The sequence below is a fragment of the Hypanus sabinus genome, chromosome 8 (assembly GCF_030144855.1).
Source record: "Hypanus sabinus isolate sHypSab1 chromosome 8, sHypSab1.hap1, whole genome shotgun sequence".
Lineage (NCBI taxonomy): Eukaryota > Metazoa > Chordata > Chondrichthyes > Myliobatiformes > Dasyatidae > Hypanus > Hypanus sabinus.
The window spans coordinates 157793768-157814016 of record NC_082713.1 but is presented as its reverse complement, the minus strand read 5'-3'; the positions used below and the strand labels follow the sequence as shown (position 1 = coordinate 157814016).

Sequence of the window (20249 nt, the reverse complement as noted above, 5' to 3'; positions counted from 1 at the left end):
GTCAGCAGTTGAGCACAATACAGCTGCCGAGTGAACACTGGAGAGCAACACTAATGCACCAACATGGATGCTGTGCCACATGTCTCCTGGCATTGACTCTGATGCTTCTCTGCTGAACAGCTGCAAACAGGCTGCACTGCCATCGGTCCTGCAATAAACCACAGAACCATCCTTGCAGCATTCCATAGCACGACACAAGTAGGAAAAGGGAGGAGGTCCTGAAAGCAAGCTACAGGGAGTTAGGAAGGAAGTTGAGAAGCAGGACCTCAAAGGTAGTAATTTCGGGATTACTGCCTGTGGCATGCGACAGTGAGTATAGGAATAGAGTGAGGTCGAGGGTAAATGCGTGGCTGAGGGACTGGAGCAGGGGACAGGGATTCAGATTTTTGGATCATCGGGACCTCTTTTGGGGCAGGTGTGACCTGTACAAAAAGGTTGGGTTGCACTTGAATCCGAGGGGGACCAATATCCTGGCAGGGACGTTTGATAAGCCACTGCGGAGAGTTTAAACTAGAATTGCTGGGGGGTGAAGAGATGGAGGAAGAGGCAGTTGGCTCACATGTAGAGAAAGCTTGAAGACAGTCTGACAGGGAGAATAGGCAGGTGATAGAGAAGAGATGCGCTCAAGTCGATGGTTTGAGAAGCAAGAAGTATCAGGAGCAAAGCGGATGAGCATAGAGCGTGGATCAGTACTTGGAGCTATGATGTTGTGGCCATTACAGAGACTTGGATGGCTCAGGGTCTTGGAATGGTTACTTAGAGTGCCAGGCTTTAGATGTTTCAGAAAGGACAAGGAGGGAGGCAAAAGAGGTGGGGGTGTGGCACTGTTGATCAGAGATAGTATCACAGCTGCAGAAAAAAGAGGAAGTCATGGAGGGATTGTCTATTGAATCTCTATGGGTGCAAGTAAAGAACAGGAAGGGGTCAATAATTCTACTGGGTGTTTTTTTTAATATATAGACCTCCCAATAGTAACAGGGACATCGAGGAGCAGATAGGGAGACAGATTCTGGAAAGGTATAATATTAACAGGGTTGGCATGGTGGGAGATTTTAATTTCCCAAATATTGATTGGCATCTTCCTAGAGCAAGGGGTTGAGATGGGGTGGAGTTTGTTGGGTGTGTTCAGGGCACAATATGTAGATAAGCCTACAAGAGGACAGGCTGTACTTGATCTGGTATTGGGAAATGAACCTGGTCAGTTGTCACATCTCAGTGGGAGGGCATTTTGGAGATAGCGATCACAATTCTATTTCCTTTACCATAGTGTTGAAGAGAGATAGGAACAGACAAGTTAGGAAGGTGTTTAATTAGAGGAAGGGGAAATATGAAGCTATGAGGCAGGAACTTGGAAGCATGAATTGGGAACAGATGTTCTCAGGGAAATGTACTGCAGAAATGTGACAAATGTTCAGGGAAAGGATGGAAGGGTACAGGAACAAAGGCTGTCAGAGCCCACTTGGAACACTGTGCTCAGTTCTGGTCACCTCACTACAGGAAGGATGTGGAAACTATAGAAAGGGTACAGAGGAGATTTACAAGGATGTTGCCTGGATTGGGGAGCGTTCCTTATGAGAATATGTTGAGTGAACTTGGCCTTTTCTCCTTCATGCGGCGGAGGATGAGAGGTGACCTGATGGAGGCACTAATCGTGTGGATAGTCAGGCTTTTTCCCAGGGCTGACACGAGAGGGCACAGTTTTAAGGTGCTGGAAAGTATGTACAGAGGAGATGTCAGGGCAAGTTTTTTATGCAGAGGGTGGTGAGGGTGTGGAATGGGCTGCCGGCGATGGTGGTGGAGGCGGGAACGATAGGGTCTTTTAAGAGACTCCTGGTTAGGCACATGGAACTTAGAAAAGTAGAGGGCCAAGGGTAACCTTAGGTAATTTCTAAAATAATTACATGTTTGGCACAGCATTGTGGGCCGAAGGGCCTGTATTGTGCTGTAGGTTCTCTATGCTGCTTTCCAATAGGGTCCTCTGATCACAAGAAAAACAACTAAGACAATCACTAACTGTTAGACTGCACACAGCCTTTGCATACTGACTCTGACACCTCTCATTAGCAGGGAACAACACAGTCTGCACCAGGTCCAGCTCCTTCAATTTCTCCACCAACAAGCAACTATGCTTTAACTACCATCAACTTGTTCAGGATTAGATTCCCTTTTTATCTAAATCTTTGACAAAACCTTGGTAATTTTTATTGGAGGACATGCTGATAATGCTGTATGGATACCTTGAGCAAGTGAATGTTCATATTTAAGCTCTAGAGCTTATCTTCAGTTCTTTTCATATCAATCATTTGTTCTTTAATAGTACTTTGTAGAAACCAAGCCCCAAGGTAATTTGGGGCAAAACACTAAAGCTATTCTTATGATCTAAGAATTACAATTTTTAAAAAGCCTGCGGTCTTGAGGACTACTTGGATAATTCAGCAAGTTTCTATCAAAAAGGGCTGCTGATGTTGTGCGTTATCATAAAAATTTCTCATGTTGACCAGTAGTAAAACGCCGAAGGCTGTATCAGCTATCAACGTTTTGTTTTCAACTGCAAGATCAGCACTTGAAGCAATAAATAGCTGATCTGCTAACTGATGGTGTGGAAGATTTCTATTTAGAATATCAACTTTCAGGCCATTTGCAGCTAATCAACTGGCAACAGCACAGAGAGCAAGCGCAACATTGAAATGCTACCTGATATTTTCATCTTTTTTTGAGTGTATTGTGCATTAGATTTTAGACTCCAAAATAAAAACCTGTATTTAAAACGTGTCTTTATTTACTTCCCACCTTGTATGTCCATTGCTCATTTAATTTTTGGATTTTTGTCTAGGAGAAGGTTGTTTTGTGCTTTTTCTGGAAAAAGATTGGTTTTGTGCTAATTTCTTGTGTTTTTTGTCATTCTGTCAATATTAAAGAGAAACGTTGTTGTGGCTTTATTTGTTAGAACATTTAAATTTCCATCCTGCTTCATCTACGTGGGAGAACATAACTTTTATTAGCAACCCTTCATTTTTTTAATTCTATCATGTCATGGATGTTCTTGCCAAATAGTAAAGCTCTTGTATTATTTCTGCATGGGAATGACACATCCTTTGAATAGTAATTATGCTGCTTGGGTTTTTTGAGGCCGAGGGGAAATCTGACAGTTTATAAGATCATTAGAGGTATAGGTAGAGTGGACAGTTGGTTTCTTTTACCCATGCTTGAGCTGCCTAAAACCATAGGGCATACATTTAAGGTGAGAGGGAGAGTTGAGTTTAAAGGAGGTTTCATCATTTTCTGGTGAACCGCTTCTGCACCCTCTTAAAAGCTTCCATAACCATCCTATAGTATGGTGACCAAACTGCACACAATACTCCAAATATGATCTAACTAAAGTTTCATGCAGTTGTAGCATGACTTTCTACTACTTATACTCGGCCCCTGGCTCATGAAGGCAAGTCTGCCATAGGCTACCTAACCACTGTGTTGCCAGTTTCAGACAACTATATACTTGCATCCCTAGATTCCTTTGTCCAAAAGTGTTTCGAAGGCTCCATATATTTACAATATACTATAACTCTTACATTTGACTTTCCAAATATCTAATTGAGCTATATCCTGCTGTATCCTTTCACACCCTTGCTTTGTATCTGTAATGAGATTTTCGGAGTTGAGGCAAGTAATGGTGAATGCCATATGGTCTGCGAAAGTTGGCCATGAGCTCAGGAATAAAACAAGAGACAGTCTTGGATTCATGTTTCATTGTTTGATTTTTTTGTTGTAATTGTAGAAAAGCAACTAAGACTTGAATTTGCTTTGTACTGGTATTTAAGGTATCCAATCCAGTTACCCAGTTGAAGGCTGCCAAGTCTTGTTGGGAGAGTACACTTCATGTTTTGGTTCCAAGGATTATTGATGAGGCAACATAGCGATCCTGTTACAATTGTTTTGTAAAATAACTTTTTGATACAGATTTTTTTTGTTACCAAATACTAATTCCTGCCCACTGGATGCTTTCTCAGCAGATTCACATTGTAACCTGACCTACTAATGGATCACCACTGCACTTTTAGATTTTAAGCCTAGATTGTCTGTCAATGCTTTCTTGAACAGACCATTTCAAGCAGTAAGTTACTAATGAAAGCAATGCACATGAAATGCTGGTGGAATGCAGCAGGCCAGGTAGCATCTATAGGGAGAAGTGCTGTCGACGTTTCGGGCTGAGACCCTTCATCAGGATGTCTGTCCTGACGAAGGGTCTCAGCCTGAAACGTCGACAGTGCTTCTCCCTATAGATGCTGCCTGGCCTGCTGCATTCCACCAGCATTTTGTGTGTGTTGCTTGAATTTCCAGCATCTGCAGATTTCCTTGTAATTACTAATGTAATATTTATTGCAGGTAAATGTTTGGGATCCATTCCAAGATACTGAGTCAGATGGACATTGTATGCTGCTCATTTTTATAGCTGTCACCCACTTCAAGGTTCAACATGTGCATTTAGAGATTCTTTTCTGCTTACTACTGTTGTAACATGTGGCTATTTGTTACTGTTGCCTTCCTGTCAGCTTGAACTAGTCTGACTATTCTCTTCTGACCTCTCTCATTAACAAGAGATTTTTGCTCACAGAATTGCCACTCACTGGATTTTTTTTGTTGTTTTTCCACACCTTTCTCTGTAAGTGCCAGAGACCTGTGTATGAAAATCCCAGATCATCAGTTGTTTCTGAGATATTCAAACCACCCCATCTGACCAACAATCATTCTACTGTCAAAGACACCTAGATCACATTGCTTCCCCATTCTGATGTTTGTTCTGAACAACAACTGAACCTCTTGACCATATCTGCATGCTTTTATGCATTGAGATGCTGCCGTATGATTGGCTGATCAGATGTTAGTGAGCAGGTATACTTAAAGCGGCCACTGAGTGTATATTAAATATACCCAGTGGCAATGGAAACAACAACACACACAAAATGCTGGTGGAACACAGCAGGCCAAGCAGCATCTATAGGGAGAAGCGCTGTCGACGTTTCGGGCCGAGACCCTTCGTCAGGGCTAACCGAAAGGAAAGATAGTAAGAGATTTGAAAGTAGTGGGGGGAGGGGGAAATGCGAAATGATAGAAGACCGGAGGGGGTGGGATGAAGCTAAGAGCTGGAAAGGTGATTGGCGAAAGTGATGCAGAGCTGGAGAAGGGAAAGGATCATGGGACGGGAGGCCTCAGGAGAAAGAAACGGGGTAAAAAGAAATGCGTTCCACCAGCATTTTGTGTGTGTTGCTTGAATTTCCAGCATCTGCAGATTTGCCCGGTGGCAATGGCATTGTTTTCTTTGGCACAACTATAAATATAATTTATATATTGCTATTTGGTACATTTTAATAAAATAGGAAGAGAAGAAAGTAAAGCATGTGACTTTCTAATTGTATAAATGTTTTGTTAACCGTTAACAATTGAACTTTTTACTTGTAGGTGCCAATGATTTTGGTTGGTAATAAGTGTGATTTGGAGGAAGAGCGAGTGGTTGGAAAGGAGCAAGGACAGAATCTAGCAAGACAGTGGTGTAACTGTGCCTTTCTTGAATCCTCTGCAAAGTCAAAGATTAATGTTAATGAGGTGAGCCTTGTTCTTTCCTGCAAATTAACTTTCAGGACAATTTTCAGTCTCATGTTGTATTAAACAGATCTACCTGCTGGGAAAATCTCCACTCATTTGTTGATTTAATTTCAAGCAAATTGCACAAGTCTGATCCTTTCTTCAATAGCATTCAGTTTGCAGGCCATGGATGAAGAATTTAAAATGTGTGAAATGTGTTGAAATTAAGTTTGAGGTGCATTGTTGAATGCAGATAAAATCTATCCATGCTTGAGAATGGCTTATTTGAACATATGATACTGTATTTATTGATCTACACTGACAGCATGTTAATGGACCACTTTCTCGAATGTTCATGTTCTTGTGATGTGATGTATGGTAGAATGATGTGCAGTTTGTAGTCATTGGTATTATCTCTTCTTGGCCTTATGGTCAGTATGTATGGGTATTGTAACACCCTGGTTCACATTTTTATTAATATACTGTAAGAGCAGTCTGCTCTTCTTTCAGCCTGTTTGAGTTATTGTTGAAGACGAGGAATGTGTGCCATCCAGTTAGGATGGTGGAACTGGGGGGAGGTTTTTGGCGAGGGACACTAAGGTTGGTCTTGGGGCTTTTGTTTGGCGGGAGATGAAGAGAGAAGACACTGGAGAGAAACGGTCGTAGAATTTGACCAAGTGCGGACTGAGGTTTGGTGGATCCAGGTGCCGAGATCAACTGAGGATGAAGCGTTGAGCTCCAACTTGTGCACATTTGACTATTTAATTAAAATGGGTCCTTATAGTTTTGTTTTTCTTTATTAACCCTTTAGTTGGGTTAAGATTCATAAAAATAATTACTTTAATCATATGCAATGTATTGTCTGTTACTACATGGCACTAATTTGTAACAGGGTTGCAGATTACACAGCATCCACACAAACGAGGGTTTGGGGTGGGAGAGCCATCTCAATCTCATGGGTTTGGTGGGACCAGAGTGTGTCTTCCCTTGACTTGAACAGCCAAGGAAACCAGGGGGTTTCAGTACCAAAAAAAATCAACATCCAAGTTATCAAATTCCAACTCCTGCCTGCTGAACGATTTCTCAGCAGGTTCATGTTGTAGCTTGACCTACCGAAGTGCCATCACTGCAGTTTTAGATGTTAAACCTAGATTGTCTGTCAATGTACAAATGAAATTTAGTTATTACAGTTAAATGGGATTCATTCTAAGATATTGGGTTAAAAGGACATTGTATATTGTGTATTATTACTACCTTGGTATTGTAAAAGACTTTTGATATATTAATAGATCAGCCAAATTACTATAGAACCAGCTTTGACCCCTGACTTTAAGTATCCCAAATAACAATCACTGGTTGAGACTGGTTTGTAGTCCTTTCATTTCCAGCTTCAAATACCATGAAATAATTAAACACAAAAAGCATGTGGTGGCTTCAAGAACAGTCCCTGTTTTTTGATTATAGAGCCCAGCAAATGAGTAACCAGATGAAGTTGAAGCTATGAATACTGAGCAGATGAGTTCCCTCAACTGCTTCATAAAATCAGACATCACAGAAGCTGGTCAAAGGCCATTTAATTCATTCCACGTGTTATCTAAAACTGGCAAAGAGTACTTATTACAGCAGAAAGTGTGGAAGCAGAGGAATTTTACTCAGGAACTACCTGCTCTTGGTCAAGTTATTCCATTGCATTTGCAGCACTGGTATCTACCACATAGCATTAACAACTTCATAGAGACATACTGTTCATAAAGATAATCAGCCTGTTCTCAAAATGATGGAAGGTGCCATTACAATTTCCTCCAAGTGACACTTTTATTTCCAATAATCTTCGCCAGGTGGAATAAAGTGTTTCAAGGAGATGGCTCTCTGTATTACCTTTGAGAGCTGTTACTAATGGTGGCATTAGAAAACAAAGGAGATGAAAATTTCTTGAACCTTTTTGAAAGTAGATTATAGAATATTTGGTATTCTGAAGAATATTCAGTGTTTTTACTGTCAATATCTCATTGTTTTTACATTCAATGTAATTGGATTTGTTTAATGCGCTTAAAATCAAACAGCATTAGAGGCACCCACACACCCTACTGCTGTATGGTGAGGAACACTAAGGTTGGTCTTGGGGCTTTTGTTCAGCAGGAGATGAAAGAGAGTGATCTAATTCCTTCAGTTTTAATTTTCCCTGCAGAGTTCTTTCATGGATGTATCCTAATTAGAAGTTGATATCAAATTCATTTTCCAGTTTCTGCCAACTTTACAAACATAACAGCACAGTGCAGGCCCTTTGTTCCACAATGTTGTGCTGACCTTTTAACCTACTCTAAAGATCAATCTAACCCTTCCCTCCTACACACCCTCATAATTTTGACTATCCTTACTAAATACCTTTTCAATATTTTCTCTATTGAGAATTAATCCAGCTTTTCTGGTCCCTGCCATCAGGTGATGAAATGAGGTGGCATCAATCTAAATCTTTGACTTTGCTTCCATCTACAAAATGCTGCCTGACCCAGAATGATTCCAGCATTTTCTGTTTTTGCATCTGATGTTAAACTTGAGCAGTATTTCTCCTTTTTTGCTCAGAGATCAACTCTGCATTTTCTATAGGACCTTAATAAATTTGCTAAAGTGCTGTGCTAGAATTGACATAGTTTTCTAGTTGAAAGCCAGTTGCTTGTTTTACACTAAGCTTCTTATTTACAAAGACAATGGTATTTAAATATCCTTGATTACATATCCCGCAGTTTCTGTTCAATTTGAGCCACATAATTGTGAGTAATTTATTGCAGGCAGACAAGATTAAATGAGAATGTAAAATGCTAGCAGTGGCAAAGATGATTATGCAAGGCTTGGATTGACAGCCCTCGAGTGAATTTCATTATACTTGCTGCTAAAGTATTTTTATTTTATTTAAAATATCATATACAACATAGAACAGTACAGCGCAGTACAGGCCCTTCAGCCCACAGTGCTGTGCCGACCCTCAAACCCTGCCTCCCATATAACCCCCCCATCTTAAATTCCTCCATATACCTGTCTAGTAGTCTCTTAAACTTCACTAGGGTATCTTCAATGATTGCAATATTGCAATAACATCTTTTATTTGGATATTATGAAATATTTTAGTTAATTTTCTTAAAAAAAAAGAGAAATTTAATTAAACAATATATACCATAAATTCAGTTGTTTGTGTGAAATAATTTTGGGGTTAGGCAATTTAACCAGTGCCATTTATTCAAATGCACCAATGCAAAAAATGGTCTGGCCTCTTACCTCTTCTCACCTGTCTTTCACCTCCCCCTTTGCCCCCTCCTCCATCCCTTTCTCCTGTGGTCCACTCTCCTCTCCTATCAATTTCCTTCCTCTCCAGCCCTTTGCCATTCCTATCCACCTGAGTTCACCCATCACCTTCCTTGCAATCCTCCCCCTTTTTTATCCTGATGATATTCCCCTTCCTTTCCAGTCCTGAAGAAGGGTCTCAACCCAAAATATGAAATGTGTATTCATTCCCATAGATACTGTCTGACCTGCTGAATTCCTCCAGTATTTTTTTGAAAATCTTGTTTTTAAACAGTATGAAAGTTTTTAAGGACATTGTGAAAATTAAGTATTCACTTACACTTTACCGTTGAAATATTTTTGTTTACAGATTTTTTATGATCTGGTCCGACAAATAAACAGAAAATCACCGGTTTATGGAAGGCCTCCAAAGCCAGCAAAATGCCAGCTGCTTTAATAATCCTATTTTAACTTTGAGCCAGGTAAAAACAAAGTTGCATTCAACCTCCTGTTGATAACTATATGTAAAGGATGGCTGGGGGTGGGTTCTATGAAGGATGGTAACACTATATATATTTTAAGCAAATGCCCCTTTTATCAGCAAACATTTCTCTTGAAAATTGTGCACACATCCCTTTGTGACAAGAGGGTCAATTTATCAGTATTCTAAAGTCTTCTATTATATTTACAAAACCTGATGGTTGCAGGCTAAGCCTGCAGAGTCAGTCCAGTGCCAAAGTGTCTCGCAAATAGTAAAAAGAAGTAAGCACGTAAGCGTGGAACATGAACTGCAGGGTACCGGAAAGTCAGTTCCTTGGCATGGTGCGTGTCCATCACTGAGGTGAGTGAAGCCCGTACAGTAGCCTGATGGCTGCAGGGCAACAACTGCTCCTGAATTTGATGGCAAGGGAACAAAGTCTCCTACACCTTCCACCAGCAGCAGCAAGGAGGAGACCCGTAAAATGCAGACAAACAGCGCTGAACACCTCTTTATTTTCCCCTTCATCCTCGATAATTTTAATCACTGACTCTGGTTAATTTCTCTTGCTTCCCTTTGATTTTTGCCCTTCCTTTCCACCCCATTCTGTAGCGTTTCCGCATAATCTTTGATAGTCTTACTAGTAAAGAATCTATCAACCTTCGCTTTAATTATACCTAATGACTTGGCCTCATCACAGTTATAAAGGAATATCCTATTTTGAGGCTGTGCCTTGTGGTCCTAGACTCTCCCACTGTTGGAAACATTCTCTCCATGCCCAGTCTGTTTGGGCCTTCCAATTTACAGTAGCTTTCATTGTGATCTTCTCTCTTCTCTTCCCCACCCCCCCCACGCCACCATGCTAGCAGATTCTTTATTAGACAAGGTGCCCAAGACTACTCACAATACTCTAAATGTAGTCTGACCAGTACCTTAAAGCCCCAGCATTGCAGCCTTGCTTTTCTCTTGTCATCTTCTCAAAGTGAATGCTAATTATTGCATTTGCCTTCCTATAGCACAAAGTAAGGATCCAATATGGCACTTTTGATTTCTTGCTCAATACCACATCGGCATTTGTTCTCTAAACAACTGAAAGTTTAATGCTGTATTTTGAGCAGTGTTTTTGAAGACAAATTGAAGAGTCTGCTCCAGCCTATCAGACTTATTCAATAGTAAACAAAAGAATGTTTTAAAAAACCGGGTGTTAATATAAATACTGGTTGTAAAGTAGATGCTAATTTGTTAATTATTATATTGTTTTCGTAGAATTTTCACTTGAACTTTTTAGAAATGCTACAGATATGTATGGGTAATATTGAAAAGTACTGCTATGTGCATGTGATGCTACTGCAAATAAGCTCGAGACAAGTTTTAAGTAGGTTTGTATTGATGTAAACCTAAGGAACATATTCACATTGGATATATAATTTGTACTGAAGATTTAAAATGTGGAATAGTCAGGAAGCAATAATGAAAAATTGATTTGTATAAGCCTATGTTGAGAAGGTTGATGGGTTTCAGGTCAGACAACAATTGGTTTGGCTTTCGTCTCTCAATGACCATCTGTATAGTACAGTGGATTCTGGTTAATTGGCACAAATCGGGACCAGTATATTTTGGTCAAATTACGTGACTGCCCCCAATTAACTGAAGTTTCGTGGAAATAGTTTTTTTTAGTATAAGAAAAATGCAGACTGCCATTTAATTGAGTTACATATTATGTACTTAAATGAAATACAGAAATTAGAAACTATCAATACTACTGCTGACTGTCCATGTCCGATGATGACTGGAAACTTGTGCAGGAGAGTTTCTAAAGTGGAAAAGCCATGGCACTGGGGCAGTTACACTCTCTCAACCTCAAGTCTGGGTTAATGATATGAGTATCGTCACAACTGGGGTCTTCCTTGGCTTGCGTAACACTGACTTCTGTGCCTCGTCATGCTCTTCGCTCTCCACGGAGCTTTGCAGAACCACCTTCCTAGCTGTTGGATCTCACTGTAGACCTCATCTGCCCGGTGTGCCAGAGCTGACTTCGCATGCTAGGATAGGTATGTCCCTATCTCACCCACGGCTGGGTAACCTCACCTGGTTTAGCCCAGCTGTGAAAGTGGCATACTGAGGTGTGATCACTGTCACATGCAAACAGCTACTTGGAGCCACAGTTGAGAGCTGAGTGTCTGGTGGGGATCAGAGGTAACATTCAAGATGATTATTGATGCCTTCAAATTCTTTGGAGTTCCTAACTTATTTAAGTGGTGAAGTACAGTTGGCCTTCCTTATCCGCGGATTCCGCAGGCGCGAATTCAACCAACAGCGATTCGTGAAAACCCAGAAGGGCTCTTTCAGCACTTGTTGTTCGAGCATGTACAGACTTTTTTTTCTTGTCATTATTCCCCAAACAATGCAGTATAACAGCCATTTTACATAGCATTTACGTTGTATTAGGTATTGTAAGTAATCTAGAGATGATTTAAAGTATACGGGAGGATGTGCATGGGTTATCGTGCATCAGAATCAGAAAAAAATCTTAAGTTCTCTTACTAAGTAAGTCGGAACACATACATCCGGTATTATTTATCGTCAGTTAGTCAAATGTTTGTCTTAGTATATAGTATATATTTTGCCTTTCTGTGCATATAAAACACTTAAGAACGTATGTTTCAGCGCCGGGCTCGGGAACTGAAGTTCTCGGGACTCAGGACAGATCGCTCCCAAGTGCGCTTTCCACTGTGCCGGGTTGATGTGGAGGATCAAAAACTCAAAACCCCAAAACCTAATAACGAAAGCACTGCATTGCCTAGTAATAATTGTAGCTTTTGTCGGGGCAGAGCCTTTCTCACTTTATCCTTTAAAATTGTTCTGATCGTTGAGCGACGTAGCCTAACGCTTTTCCAATGACCGATGGCGTTTCACCTCTTTCCGATCACTATTATTTCCACTTTATTTTCAATCATGATCGTGATTATTTTCGTGAACAGAAACACTGCATTCAGAGCTCTTGCACCAGGTCCTAATGTCCACCACTCTGAGACAGGTTAAATAGGGTCTGGGGTTCTGCTGGGTCCTAAGATCCACCGGGTTGAGACAGGTTGAATAAGGGACTTGAGCATCCGCGAATTTTGGTATCCGCGAGGGGTCCTGGAACCAATTCCCCGCAGATAAGGAGGGCCAACTGTAATTTCATTTTCACTCCTGGCTGTTTCTGGCATTTCCAAGCCTGAATGTTTAAAACCGCAGTAAACAAAACAGCTCTGAATTGGCTTTCTGCTTATTTCTTGCCGACTATCAGTGACAAAAATCACTGCATTTTGAACACTAACACTATTTAAAATCTATTCGCTCTAAGTAAGGTGTATTGTCTAAAAGCCACATGAGCACACGTGACAGATACTAGTTAGAAACTGTACGGCAACCAGTTAAACGGCATAGAGTCCCAAATAAATAAAGTGAATATTGGCTATTTTTTCAATTAATTTTGTTCTCCAAGAGTTGTACCAAATGTGCCGCTGTCCTGATTAATCGATTGTCCAATCAACTGTATTTGATAAGGTTGTTCTTTTTAAATTCAACCTGTATTAACTTACCAAAGTTTAACCTTTTTTTTATACCTCTAGATATGATGAACTATTTCTCATTTTGACAGTGCCAGCATTCCACTTTACTGAACTCATTGACAATTGAAAAATGGATTTTCCTGTGGTGGTATCTTTCAACAAGCAGATGAAAGCTCCCAAGTCATTTTGCACAAAAACAGAAAGCTATTTTTTAACTTCAGAAACATTCTATTAGTAGGTAACTGTTAAACTGCATCCTACTTTCAGTGTTATTGCTGATCATATTGGAGGAAGTATACCTTTTACCAATGTTGTATTGAACTTATAATTAGTAGTAAGTCCGGTTTTGTCAAATAAAAGCTGTAATTTACTGGAAGCACCACTATTTTAGCATCATTTAGATGGAAGTCCAAAGATATCTTTAGATGATTTCTCACAGCTGACTCTGCTTCTTTGATATTTGTAGCTTCTTTAAAATGGAGATGCAAGATAATAGTTCCAGTGATTAACTGTGCTCTGATAATTGCAACAGCTATTAAAATGTTTTTTTAATTTTAGAACAACCTGTGGAAATTATGATTACTATGTACAGAAAATGTATGTTTCTGTCTCATTTATATTTTGTCTTTGGTCTATAATAATGCTTTTAAATAGCTGTTAACATTTTCAGAAAAATGTTTTTCCTTGTGAGTTTCTTCTGTTTACATGAGGAATAATGTTTATATGAATTGTACAGTGCGGGTCTACATCCGGAAGTATATATTTTAACATATTTTAAGATTTTGCAAGTTTGCTTGGAGGTCTAAATTCTCCTGCAGCTGTAGGTTCTCACTGTAATTCTGCTTGCTTATGCATATTTGTAATTATCAGTACCAAATATACATTAAATTGGACATTGCCTGTTAGTGGTTATGTTATGCGTGTGCTGTTTTGTTGAAATGTTTCTTGGTGGAAGAGTATTGTGGGTATTGATGGTGAATGTGAGAAATAATTATCTGAGTGTACTTGGTTACATGGCCTAAATTCTGCTAATTTTATTTAACAATGCATTTATGCTTTGTATGCATTAACTTTTGGATAGAAGTTTATCTGAGGAATTGAGGCACAGTAATTTGAAATGGAAAATTAATGCTACATGTGCTTTAAGGTGGCCAAATGCAAACTTAAAAAGCCTTAATTTTCATAGTGGTGCAATGTTTTTTGCATAACCTATTCAGTTCCATAAAATTTAGATTGCCATGCAAGGGCTTGCATTATGATTATCTGCCACTTGAATGTTTTGTCATGTTTTAATTGCAAGTAAATAAAGTATCTGTTTAACTTTTGTAAATGTAATATTTGAATGATGTGTGTGAAGTTGGTGGTTGTTTCATTTCTGAAGTTTTATTAGCAATTCAAAAATAGCACCTTGGAGTAGACTACATCTTTTGTGCATGGTATTGGGAATAGCTATGTATATCTATTCATCTTTTAGTTTGCTATTGTATTTGGTAAAGTTCAAAGTAAATTTATCATCTAAGTACATATGTCACTATTTACAACTATTTTCTTGCAGCTATACTCAATAAATCCATAATAGAATCAATGTAAGACTGCACCAACATGGGCATTCAACCAGTGTGCAAAAACAACAAACTGTACAAATGCAAAAAGAAGTAGTAATCATAATAAAAAAAAAATTATTGAACATGAGATGGCGTTCTTGAAAGTGAGTCCATTGATTTTGGAAGCATTTCATTGATGGGGCAAGTGAAGGTATCCCCTTCGATTCAAAGGCTTGATGATTGAGGGGTAATAACTTTTCCTAAACCTGGTGGTAATCACTGCACCAAAGTAATTGATTAATTTAGAAATGTGCTAGGGGAACTGTGATAATTTCTTAGTGCCTGGAAATACTCCTCTGCATCAGTAAACCCTTTAATTATAAGCCAACATTTGATTTATAACATTCCAAAATACCTTCTAGCCCATTTCATAATTTAGAAAATAAGTTTTTATCCATGTTTTCTATTTGCAGGGCTAACATTTGTATTTTTAAACTTAAAACTAATATCTGTAAATTCCCTCAATCAGTAAGTGATTACTTGTGAAACCCAATGCAGTGCTCTACCATATGTGTCAGTTCAGAAATTCAGAGGCCACTAAAATTGAATTTCAGTTCTTGAGTGAAATGTCAAAAAAGAAAGACAATGCACTTTGTTCAAATTCTATTAAGCTGATTATATTATAATATTCTGTCAGTTTCATTGGATGCCTGAGGGTGCTAATCAGAAAGGTTATTTCTCTTTTTGCATCTGTCCAGTGTAGGTATTCACACTAAGGCTACGTCCACACTACCACCGAATAAATCTGTAACCGAAGCTTTTTCTCTTAATTTTTACCCTTCGTCCACAGTAAAATGGCGTTTTCATCCCCCAAAACTGGGGATTTTCAGAAACACTCTACAGGGTGTGTAACTTTGAAAATGCCGCTTGGGCAGATCAGTGTGGGTGGGGTAACCGGAAAAATCTGAAAACATTGTCATGACTTGCCAGAACAGATTGTGGCGGCAGTACGCCATTTCATTGCTTTCTTGAACGCAACCTAACAATTTCAGAACAGACGGCAACGAGGCTGAAGCCAGAAGAGTTAGAAATGCACTCACCAAATACTTTGACCCATAACTTACTCACTTTGCCCTGTTTTCTGTCCTTGCTCATGTGAAGGTGGTTTACCTACTTATGCAAGTACTTCTCTGACAATGGATGTGTAACAGCCTAATGTAACGTTGTGTGGAAATACAAGATAATACTGATGCAGACATTTTGTATACATTTAACAAGGGGCTTTATTAATGCAACAGAGTTCATCAGTTTTTCAATGTTCGTTATTAGCCGGGTCATACTGTCTGTGAACTCCCTGTCGGTGTCTCTATACACTCCAGTATTTGTTTTTATTTTACTTTTAAGTCCTGCGCGAAAGGCAACAGCTGTCCACCTTTTAAGTTTTTCTAGTCTGTAACTGAACAAACACGCACAGTCTTTCACAACGAGATTCAACACCAAACATGTCGCTTGTGTTCGGTAGATGTGTCCTGTGCATGCACAGTAGGAGGAGAGTCGCCAAAATATCCGTTTCAATGTGGACAGAGGTATTTTTTAAAACGCATAGTGTGGATGCCTATCGTTTTTACACAAAACAAGCGTTTTCAAAATTATCCAGTCTAGTGTGGACTTAGCCTAAGTCTGCCCTCATTTACAACAGGTGAGAATTGAGCTACAACTCTGTATAAAAGTCCAAACTTGAAATTTAATAAAAGATGAGAAAGCAAAATTTCAGATTACCTTAGATGACCTATTTTTAACCAATGGGGTTACAATAACTGTCCAATACCTTTTCTTTGTGAATTTAACCCCATTTGCTGTGAGCCATTCTAGTGGTCAGTCCAGTGACGATCCAATGATGCAAGCCTTCTAATGACAGACCTATTATCAGTTGTCTCCACTACTTTTATCTCTATTTTTGTTTAAATCAACTTGTAACTAAAGATGTAACTGTAAGACATGGGCAAAGAATTAGGCCATTTGGTCCATCAAATCTGCTCCAATATTCAACCATGGCTGATTTATTCTCCCTCTCAATCCCATTCTTCTGCATTCTCCCTGTAACCCTTACTAGTCAAAAACCTATCAACCTCTTCTATAGGAATGCCACTTTATCTTAATGCTGTGTCCTCTGGTCCTGTACTTGTCCACAATTAGAAATATCCTATCCACGTCCACTCTATCTAGACCTTTCAATATTCAGTAGGTTTCATTAAGATCCTTCTCCATTCTTCTAAACTCCAGTGAGCACAATCCCAGAGCCATGAAACTCATAAGTCAACCCTTCCATTGCCAAGATCATTCACTTGGACCTCCCCTGGACCCTTCCAAAACCAGCTCATCCTTGCTCAGCTATGGAGCCCAAAAATGCTCACAATACTCCAACTGCAGACTGAACAATGCCTTATAAAGCATTAGCATTATATCCTTGTTTTTATATTCTAGTCATCTTGAAATAAATGCTAACATTGTATTTGCCTTCCTTTCTACTAACTTAAACGGCGAGCTAACCTTTAAAGAATTGTGCACTCGGGCTCGAGTCCTATTGCACCTCCAATTTCTGAATTTGCTCTATTTAGAAAATACATCTTTACACCTTCTACCAACATTCATGACCAACACTTTCCTAAATTGTATTCTACCTCTGATTTCTTTGCCCATTCTCCTAATCTGTCCAAATCCTTCTGCAGACCCTACTTCCTCAATAATGTCTGCCCCTTCACCTATGTTTGTAACATCCACAAATCTGGCGACAAAGCTATCAATTTTATCAAACAGATCATTAACGTATAACTTGAAAAACAGCGGACCTGAAGCAAACCCCTGCAGAACACCACTAATCTCCAGCAACCAATCAAAAAAGGCCTCCTTTTTTTTTTAAACCTACTCTTTGTTCCCTGCCAGTCAACTAGTTTTCTGACCAGGCTAGTATCTTTCCTGTAACGCTATGGGTTCTTATCTTGTTTAACAGTGGCAGCTTGTCAAATGCCTTCTGAAAATCCAAGTAACCAGCATCCACAGGACTCCTTTATCTATCCTGCCTGTAACTTCCTCAAAGAATTCGTCAAGCAAGATTTCCCCTTAAGGAAACCATGCTGACTTTGGCCTATCTTATCATGTGCCTCCAAGTACCCTGAAACATCCTTAATAATGGACTCCAACATCATCTCAACCACTGAAGTCTGGCTAAGTGATCAGTAATTTTCTTTCTTCTGCCTCCTTCCCTTCATAAAGAGTGGCATTTGCAATTTTCCACCTCTGGAACCATTCCAGAATCTAGTGATTCTTCAAAGATCATTACTAATATCTCTTCACCTACCACTTTCAGAACCTGGTCCATTTGATCCAGGTGAGTTATCTACCTTCAGACCTTTCATCTTCCCAAGCACTACCTCCTTAATAATGGCAACCACACTCACTTCTGCCCCCACTCTTCCACAGTGAAGACTGATGCAAATACTTATTCTCCCATCGATGTATCAATTCCCTTCAGGTTCTGTCGCTCACCTACACCCTATGGGGAAGTTTACTGTTGCCAATTAACCTGCATATGTGTGGGTTATGGAATGAAAATAGAGCACCTAGAGGAAATGCATGAGGTCACAAAGTCAAACCCAGACATACAGCACTAGGGTCACTTCATCTCTGAGTTGTGGGAATTGGAGGAAGTGTTAGGATTGTTGTGATACCTATGCAGTGGAAGCTCTCATAATGTATAGGTGCTCAAGTTTCTAATTGATCTTGATCTTGTAAGCTGCATCACTAACCATAGCAAACAATGAGGAAATGCCCTCATTCTGAAAGTTAGGGTGGTTCATTTTGGCAGGGACATTATGTGCCTGACACGTGAGGATAGTGTATGTAGATTTCACTCATTTTTCTTTTTAACTTGACAAAAACAGGAACTGTTCTCCGAACTTGACAAGTGCAGTCATTGTGATTTCATTGAGGTTTTTCCAAAGTAAATTTATTATCAAAGTACATGTACATTATGTGAGATTCACTTTCTTGCAGGTATACTCAGTAAATGCAAGAAATGTTTTAGAATCAATGTAAGATCGCACCCAACAGGAGGGACAAACAGCCAATGAGCAAAAAAAGCATCAAACTGTGTGAATACAAGAGAGAAAAAACCTAAATAAATAAGCAATAAATGTCTAAATCATCCAGCCCCCATTACCTACTTGCACCACGTCAAGTTCTTCACTACACTTCAAGTATACTCAGCAGGGAAGAGCACTGATATATCATCGAGGAGAGGATGGGATGTTTCATAGGATTTGTTCGTAATGTATCTGAAGTCAGTGTTGAAGATTTCCATGACCACACCATTGGGCTCTATCCTGGTCCAATAAGCAACATTTTATGGAATGGGTCAAGGATGGAGAAGAGGAAAGTACATGACAGTATGTAGAAATTTAGTTAATATGATTGCAATCAAGGCACTACAACTTGTTTGGAATGTCTTTCTCTATCCTGGAGGTATACCAGAGGGAGAACTAAAGAATGGTGGAATTTTTGATTGATCTGATATATTTTATAAACTAAATTTCCTTTGATATTGCTATTATGTTGAGGTAGATACATTTAGGAGCAATGACCAGGATTAACATTGATGGAGACATTCTAAAAGCATACAACATAAATTTTCAGTTTATTGATGAGTTGAAGTCAGGAGTTTACTATCTCATCTATGAACTAGTGATGTTAAATTTGTCCTGGCAGATTAATTTGGCACCAGTTATTTGAGGTTATTCCAGTAGGTCACTAGAAGAACACAGTTGTTATGGGTACTGAGTAAATGAATGGAAACTTGGGGAATTGTAGGTACTGAAACTTGGAGGAAAACACAAAACAGCTGGGAGTACAGGTGGGGAATTAATATCTGTGGAGGCAAAAGGGATGTGTTGATATTTCAGATCTGTTGCAAGCTAGTTTTTTCTTTGCTGAGTGAATTAATTGTTACAAAAGTTGAAATTAAAAGTCTTTTTTATCATCTTTAGTATCATACTATGTATTACTTAGACATATAATATGCAAATAGCTTTGAACGAAAAAGTTTACAGGTCAATTATATAAGTTAAATAATAGTGACAATTTATTTTAAATTCCAATTGAAGTCTGTATGTAAGGTTATTTTAAATACACATCAGACTAAGATTTGCCCTCTCTCAGACTCAATAAGTAAATATGAAATAGCCTGTATGCTGCAACAATTAAAATATATGTCTCTCAGCAATATTCAGGAACTTGTTTGACCTGTTTTATTTAGTAACCTCCCTGTGGTGCTGGCCTTCTAAAATTATCCATTTGCAGAAGTGTTGCTCAATTCTGTGACTTGCATTATCTGCTGTTTACTGTGTTTTCTTATGCTATCTGGTACTATAGTGGCAACCACGTCAGACTTCAGGCCAAGTGGCCCCGGATTCAAATCTGACAGGCTCCTTGCACACTTTCCATCCATGCTGGGTTTAGTGTCCAGCTCACAACTCAGCCTCATAAAAAAACTGACAAAATGCTAAAGAAATGGCAACGATGCTCGATGTGCCACAAGCTTTCTAGATTTACGAGCTTCTACATCAACTAATTTGTCACAACAAATAAGTGAAATCAAAATATAAGTCAGCTGTGATCTGATAAAGTTGGGTTAAGGGGTGAATGAACTGCAGCTCTTGTTTCGATGAAATTAAAGTGAACTGCTGATTTAAGTTCTGACGAAGGGTCTCAGCCCGAAATGTCGACAGTGCTTCTCCTTATAGATGCTGCCTGGCC

General features: G+C 39.2%; 1 protein-coding gene across 3 annotated transcripts in view; it reads left to right on the top strand.

The window, feature by feature from the left end:
• The window catches only part of LOC132398637 (ras-related protein Rap-1b), a 66763-nt gene extending 52545 nt beyond the window's left edge, over positions 1 to 14218 (top strand). For 2 of the 3 annotated variants that reach the window (XM_059978340.1, XM_059978339.1), the window contains exons 7-9: positions 5458 to 5601; positions 9230 to 9341; positions 12955 to 14218. In XM_059978340.1, coding sequence (XP_059834323.1) covers positions 5458 to 5601; positions 9230 to 9316 — 231 coding nt within the window. In that variant the 3' untranslated portion in view covers positions 9317 to 9341; positions 12955 to 14218. The remainder of the gene's footprint in view (positions 1 to 5457; positions 5602 to 9229; positions 9342 to 12954) is intronic. The other variant, XM_059978341.1, reaches the window with a different exon arrangement.
• Positions 14219 to 20249: the final 6031 nt, after the last annotated feature.